Here is a 7,625-nt window from a genome sequence, read left to right on the forward strand (position 1 = left end):
ATCATAAACATCTATCTTATTGTGTAATACTAATATTTTTTTCATATATAAAAAAATAAGCCTTATATACGTTACGATATATTAATGGCACAGATTTCTCTTCCCTCAATATTATTGTTCATAAACCTTTGTACCAACTCATGGTTTAGGAATTACTTTTTTTTACATGTAATCCACTATATCTTCCCAAGATTTATGCATTTTAGAAATTACATATCTCAATATTTATGTGTTGTTTTATATTGCATGTAAATCTTATTATCCTCTTGTGGTTTAGATTAAAATCTTTGTTAGTAAATCGTGATAATCTCCAATTATTTACGTGTATTTTTGGAAATCGCCGGAGTTAAAATAATATTATAAAATAAACTTATAAAAAAATACTTTAAAATAAAAAGATATAACAAATTACTAAATTATTAGATATGTATTTATTGTGAATAAATTGTATAATAATTGAGTAATATATAAAAATAAGTTGAATAAATATTAATAAAGTTTAAATATTAAAGCATATATATATAACATTTTTTTGAATAAAGATCTTTCATTAATTAATATTACTGGAATAATAATTATTTTATAGTAAAATTAATGCTTGTTGAAAAGGGACATGCTAGTCCATCACAACCTTAAGCTCTTTCCAATATAAGCTGGTTGAAGCTGCAAATTATAGGATTAGACTATAATTTTCTCTCACTTTATGGTGAAGGAAAAGACAAGTTACAGCTTCACCATGCTCTCCGAACAAAATATTCCACGTATAAAATATTCACTTACATCTTATCCTTCTATATATTTTATTATAAATCTTAATGGTTGAAATGATGAGAACAAAAATATTCGGATAAAGTCCGGTAGTATACGTGAACTGCTTCCTATAATATAATATAATATATATTTTCTTCTTGTATATAAACCATAAATTTGTATATCATTAATCACTTAGTAAAACATCAACCAATGTTGTAACTTGGAAGAGTATTTAAAATTGATCATTTAAGTTACTTCATGTTTTAGTTCATACAACTCTCACATCCAAGCAGAGCATTAAATGGGTGTTACAAACAACCACTTTTATGTTTTGTTCATTTCTTGGTTTTATCAAGAACTTCAATGTATCTTTTTGTAACTCCATATTGTTCAATCAAATGCTTTGCCAAATCATCAATTACTCCACCTTGAACCGAAATTTCTTGCCCTTTCTTACCTGCAAGAACATAATTTTATCAAACTTCAGATAAATGCATCAAACGATGTCGTAATATTCAGTGTAGATTACTAGCTTATATTTGCATTCAAACTATTGTTGATCTCTTATAAGAGTTTCACTGTGTTGCTAAGTCTACCTCCATCCCTGGTATACTATCATCTTCTCCACAGTAAACGCTACCCCAACTATTATCTTTAATGCATTCTAGAACAATAAGGTCAATTATCCAAAGTAACATCTTCATCTCTGCAAAATTAAGCTTATTTTGTACTTTTTTACTGTTAACCAATCTTCATAGTGTCGGTCACAGTTCCCCGGCTATCCCACACAACATTGATGAAATAAAAACTGAAAAATAATTAGTTCTTGGTTCACCTCTTCCCTACATACTCGATCACATCGCCACAAAGGTTAGACATCGAAATGTGTCAAAAGAGAATATCAAATTTTCAAGTTTATACATATGAATCCCTCAAAGAAACTTTGATGACACTTTCATCACTGAAATGAAATACACTACAACAAATTATTGGTTTAAGTCTCATTCATTAATTCTTAACTGAAATGATGATTTGGTTGTCAATTACCATGTTATATCTAACCTCAAAGTTGTTGAAACATATTCTAATAATCTCAACACACATGCACTAATAAAACCCCAAATTTGGTCATTATAGATAAAACCCAAAACCCCAGATTTGAGACTTAAAATCACTGCATTTGTTTTGACATTCCTGAAACAATGCACTTAAAAATTTTCAGGTCCAGAGCATTCATCATCTCCATTAAGAATTGAATGACAAACTTCAATAAAAGGATCAAAGTTTTGCAATGTATTTAACTGAAAGTGTTAGTAAATTTTATTAAGTGAGAGTGAAAAATAGTCTAGAAGTCTCAATCATATAAATTTAGTTTCTTTTACATCCCCTGACCCTCTAAAGCACCAGAGTACAAAATATTACTTGTAAAGAGAGATCGACTACCAGTCTACCATATGACTCCAACTAGTGATCCCGACAAATAACATCTTCTACCGGCAAGTATCGGAGTTATGTGCAATGTAATATGCATGAGGGGGAAAAAACAGAGAGGAAAAGAAGAAGGGGGGGGGGGATTTAGACAAGGAAAAACAGTAATACCTGTTACCTAATATGCATTTGAAAGATATTCAGATTGCTTGGCTTCAATGAAACTCCTAATGCTAGCTGCATCTCCATATTTGACAACTTTCCCATCCTCCATGTATATGGCACCATCTGCATATTCTAGTTCTTCCAAACGATGGGTCACCCATAATGCTGTAACTTCTGCAGATGTATCCAAAGAGTTTCTAACAGCCTTGATAACCCCGACCTTAAAACAAAAACGCAAACAATCTATTAGAAAGTGTAGGTCTTACACCAAAACTATCCATATATACTTGGCATTATGAATAGATTCAAATCCATGCACGATTCCAGGTTACCGGAGCAGACTTGAATAATTAGATGCCACTCACTGGGAAAATTTGGTACATTATTGGATCAATCTACCTAAATTAATTCTTGGATACATTGATCTATGGATGTACCAAATTTTCATTGACGCATATAAAGTAAAACAGCCAAAATAAACCGTATACTATCTAGTGGAATATATTGCTCTTGCATCAATCTATCTTATCTCCTGCTGGCGCAGTTACTACTATGAATAGAAGATTCAATTGGAAGCACAAAAAAAAACATATTGTAACACAGCCTCTACCCAATTGGTAATATATAACAATTCATAAATCACCTGGTCAGTTTCATCTAAGAATGTTGTGAGCTCATCCAACAACAGAACTTTACAAGCTTCTGCTAAAGCACCGGCAATTGCAACCCTCTGCTTCTGACCACCACTCAGAGTTTGGACAGATCTCTTCCCATTGCAACAAAGGGAAAGCTCCTTCATTATTAACTCGGATATTTGTTTTAAGGTTAAAGTTCAACTATTTCAACTCAAATACCTTCTCGTAGTCAGAGAGGCCTACAGCATGCAAGGCTCTCGACACCCTAGACCTTACTTCATCATTAGTCAAGCTGAACTTACCAAGACCAAATGCAACATCAGCGTCTACAGTTGGCATCACCACCTGCAACATGCGTAATGCTTCTTGCTTGACGTATTTCTTATATGCATCATATATATATACATTCAAGTATTGAAATTTCAGGTAATCTTCTAAGTGTACACAAGTTGATAACAACAAAAAAGTGACATTTTTCCCTTTTATTTTGTGAATGAAACAGTTTTTTATTATACCATCTGTAACTAAAATCTGAACATCAAAATAACATTCAAATGTAGTTCAATTATTCAAATTCATAAGAAAGCACTATTGCCAATAGAGAGAACACTACCATTGATAAGAGCTCAAGAACTAAGTAGCACATAATCAAAATAGAGAGAGAGAGAGAGAGAGAGAGAGAGAGAGAGAGTATAACATCTGAGAAAGAGAAAAAACCTGATGGTCAGGATTTTGAAAAACAAAACTCTTGGGTTCATTCACATGCACTATTCCTGAAGTTGGATTCAATAGACCAGCCAAAATCTGCAACATCGGCTTAAGGCATTACATCAAAAGTTGCAAACTATTATCATAAAATTAACAGTCAGTACCTTCAAGAGGGTAGATTTTCCACACCCATTTGGTCCAAGAAGCATCCAAAACTGCCCAGAAGGAATGCGAAACGAACAATCCCTAAGCACAGGCACAACCTTCGCTTGCCTCATTGCTGTGAACGAGAACTTCAAATTGCAACCTTCAATAGCAATATTATCAGCAGTACCACTGCTTCTGAAAATTCCAAATGCAAAACATTATCAAAATGCAACTTTAAAATAAATAATATAAAATATTGTCATCTAACTATTTGAGAAAAGTCTCAGCTGAAAAAAAATGGATTCTAGTTGAACCTGGTGGAGTTGGTAAGAGCAGAGCAGAGAGGAGGAACAAGTTTCTGAGGGAAGTAAGTGAGAGAAGGGAGATTCATAGCATTCTGCTCTTAGTTTTTTTTTTTTTTCAACTGCACATTCATAATAAGTAGCTGAGTTATAGTCATGGATGAAGTAAATCATATACATGTGAATTGAGCAGAAATAATCATATTTCGAAACAACCAAAAAATCAAACATCAAAATAAGAATCAACCTTCTTAAAATCTACTTTTCAAGTTTGAAACACAAAGAAATTTACTATTCATGGGAATTTAAATTTTTTCCCTCCTCTACCTTTGTTCTATATATATGTCAAGTTGGGAGTTGGAGCTCATATTAGTTATTACTCTCACTCTTTCAGTTTTTCTAATTCAATGTGTTTTTTGCTCATTGCTAGGTTTCTTTGCAAGGAAGGGAGAGAGCAAGGTTCTGGCTTCATTCAAAGGACGCAAGAGGGCAAGGTTCTAGCTTCATTCAAGTGGGGTTGGTCCCCTCTTGCCTTCATTCTTCTCTTTCAGCTTCATTTAGTTTTCTCAATAAAATAATTTTATCCAAAAGCAAAGCCCAACTATCAGACAGGCCATCTAAAAAACACTTCTATATGAGATGGTATGAAAGATGAGACCAAATGGTTTTGCTTCCATATTATAAGAAATTAAGTGGATCTAACTTGCCCCAAAAGCTAGCTCAAGAGATAAGGATTGCCTCACACTTAGACAATGTGAGACTTGATACATCCCCTAATGCTCAAGACTAGACAAGGACTTGGAGTGGAGCGTGAAGCTTGAGGACGACTTGAATTTCTTTGTGGTGTGACTGTGTGAGGGTGACCCAATAACAATTTTTAATTTAGCTCTAATACCATGAAAGAAATTAAGTGGGTCTAACTTACCCCAAAAACCAACTCAAGAGGTAAGGATTGTCTCTCACTTATAAGGACTACCAGGCTTTCAATTTTAGACCATGTGAAACTTGATACATATGCTACATTTTATATTTTAATCTAAGATACTCTTTGATTCATTTTGTCGTAATATAACTAACAGGGATCAAGCATACAAATCATGGTCTCAAAGTCACTGGTCAAGGGACAGCGGAGCCAAATTTCCAAGTCGCGTATAATGGTAATACAAAACAAATTCAAAAACCACTTTAGCTACCCAGAAGAACTTCCCAACCTTGACACATTTTCAGAAAAGCAAACTACAGAAATCTAATCAATATAGTTTTAGCGTGCTAGCTAGCAAACATAGTTTTTGATTGCGGATAGCGGCTCATGGCGGAGAGCAAAAATCTGCCATGGGGTTATGCGGTATGGCGTTGCAGGGAAATGGCCGATAGATTGAAAATACATGCAGAAAATAATCTATGCATAAAAGAATATGCAGAAAAACAGCAAATGCAATAGATTACAAAATCTAATCAATATAAGCAACCTTGTACCTATAAATATGTAACTAATTCAGCAAACTCAACATAAAATTCAACAAATAAACACAACATTAAGTCACTAGACACGAAATAACGTAACATATAAGGGTTTAAATGCCAACTATGGGATGATCAAATACTATAGAAATATTTTTAACTAAGAAATGAACTATCTCACTTGACTAGTTCTCTTGAAATAGACATAGTGACTGAAATGAGTGAGAGAATAAGAGAAATTCAAAGTAGAGAGGGGACGAGACGGAAGAGAGGAACGAACCCGGGGAAAAAAGAAAGTATCGAACAGGAACAGAAACAGAGAGTATCCAATTTGAAGTGGAGGAAGAGGAGGGACGACCGGCGGATGCGGCGGCGATGCTGTCGACGGCAGACAGCTTCTTCCTCGAGCAGCAATAAAATAAACACACTAAAATATAATTATAGTTTAACATAATTTTAAAATATCATCCAAATTAAAAGTATTACATAAACCACAATATCATAATCTCATTCAAATACAAACCCAAAAATCAAATAACAAAACAAACAACCAAACATAAAATGTCACCATCTAAATTTGTCAACAACCAAACATTAACTGCCATATTTTGTAAACATGGAGCAGAACCACCGAACAACCTCCACCATTCATCCACAACGTACAATCCCATAACCATGCTATTAGTTATCAAATTAAGAAAATGAAAGCATAAAATATGTGTATAGATACATGGCTGCAATCACACTCCTCCACCATTCATATATGTTTGTGCATGTTTTCTGACATGATTGTAAATAGATTGAGACTTGAATGGCAAGCAGTGTGCAACTATTTGGGTTCTACAATAGTATTTTATCTCGAATAAATAAACATTGATGCTGAATTATGTTCAAACTCAGTTCAACTTTTACTTTAGTCCTTAGCTCCTTATTCCTTAAGTTCAATTCTTTAGTACTTCTATCAAATATACATATTAAAAGAAAAAGGGAAGAAGGAAGGATGCCTAATCATTCATTTTTATTTTTTAATAATTGCAAATATTTTAATTTTAAACAAAAATAAGTGTACAGAATAATTTTAGTTTTGGGTGGCAAGTGGCAACCATTGATTTTGGGTTTGAGTTTCAAATCTTCTGGCAAATTATTATGACCTTCGCAACTGATAATTGTTCTGAACAACAATGTCCTTTTCAAGTGCTGGTTATTGCCAAACACATGAACAACTATCAATAGAGAAAAAACTGGGTTTATTGAAAGTGACATTTCAACCATTTACCAGTGCTTCAAAAGAACCATAAGATATTTTACCTAAGGTAGCACTCTAAACTGTTTGAATTACAATCCAAATGGTATAAAGTTCAGAAAAATTTTCAAATGTTCTCACAATATTACAGGCTTACAGCAACCCACAGCAACCCATTAATCTCAACATAGATAATTAGACACAGTAATACACAATAAACAAAATCAACAGCAGCAAGGTTGGAATTAAGAATATCAGAATCAAATCACAGATTAACTAATTAACTAACAAACTAAAACCACAATTACAGTTACAAAAATAAAAAATACCTTCGAGGGAAGAGCTGCGCGATGGAACAGAGCTGAAGCCGCTGAAGGACTGGAGCGCGGTGGAACAGAGCTGGCGCGGCGGGACAGTGGCTGCGCGATGGAGACACGAGGCGCGGCGGGACAGTGGCTGTGCGATGGAGGCACGAGGCGCGGCGGGATAGTGGCTTCGAAGTTCAATTGGTGGCGGAGACGACGGCAGTGGGGAAGGCCGCTTCCAGAAGTTGCGACGGCGGTGGTAACAGGGCGGTGGCTGGACAGAAGTGAGGGAGTGAGGAAGGAGCTCAAGATGAGAGGAAGGAGGAGTGAGTGAGTGAGGTCGTGAGGCAGTGAGGGTCCTGCAGTTTAGTTAGGCTATGTTTGTTTGGAGCGAGAATGAAAAGAAAGAAAAGGGAGAAAAAGAAATCGAAAAGAAAATGATTATTTTTTATTGTGTGGTGGAGTTGGAAAATTAGAG

General features: G+C 34.5%; 1 protein-coding gene across 6 annotated transcripts; it reads right to left on the minus strand.

Moving 5' to 3' along the window:
- LOC107613923 (ABC transporter I family member 10, chloroplastic) lies at window positions 920–7,550 on the minus strand. Of its 6 annotated transcripts, none has more exons than XM_016316120.2 (9): window positions 7,172–7,548; window positions 5,880–5,994; window positions 4,151–4,260; window positions 3,854–4,031; window positions 3,699–3,785; window positions 3,201–3,326; window positions 2,990–3,112; window positions 2,353–2,566; window positions 920–1,210 (listed from the first exon to the last, which is right to left on the minus strand). In XM_016316120.2, the coding sequence occupies exons 3-8, from the start codon at window positions 4,225–4,227 to the stop codon at window positions 2,360–2,362; spliced, it is 798 nt and encodes a 265-aa protein (XP_016171606.1). In that variant the 5' UTR covers window positions 4,228–4,260; window positions 5,880–5,994; window positions 7,172–7,548; the 3' UTR covers window positions 920–1,210; window positions 2,353–2,359. The 6 variants fall into 6 exon arrangements, with proteins under 6 accessions (XP_016171606.1, XP_016171605.1, XP_016171610.1 ...); XM_016316119.2 differs by having other exon boundaries at window positions 5,880–5,997; XM_016316124.2 differs by lacking the exon at window positions 5,880–5,994 and having other exon boundaries at window positions 2,360–2,566; window positions 7,172–7,550.

This window comes from Arachis ipaensis, chromosome B08 (genome assembly GCF_000816755.2).
Source record: "Arachis ipaensis cultivar K30076 chromosome B08, Araip1.1, whole genome shotgun sequence".
Lineage (NCBI taxonomy): Eukaryota > Viridiplantae > Streptophyta > Magnoliopsida > Fabales > Fabaceae > Arachis > Arachis ipaensis.

Bases quoted from the DNA above. Each gene is read 5' to 3' on its own strand.
- LOC107613923 (XM_016316124.2), bottom strand. From the start codon at position 4,227: ATGAATCTCCCTTCTCTCACTTACTTCCCTCAGAAACTTGTTCCTCCT. The intron at 3,327-3,698 runs GTTTTTTCTCTT...CGCATGTTGCAG, and splicing joins TTCAAAATCCTGACCATCAG to GTGGTGATGCCAACTGTAGA. The intron at 3,113-3,200 runs GTATTTGAGTTG...TGCAATGGGAAG, and splicing joins GCCTCTCTGACTACGAGAAG to AGATCTGTCCAAACTCTGAG.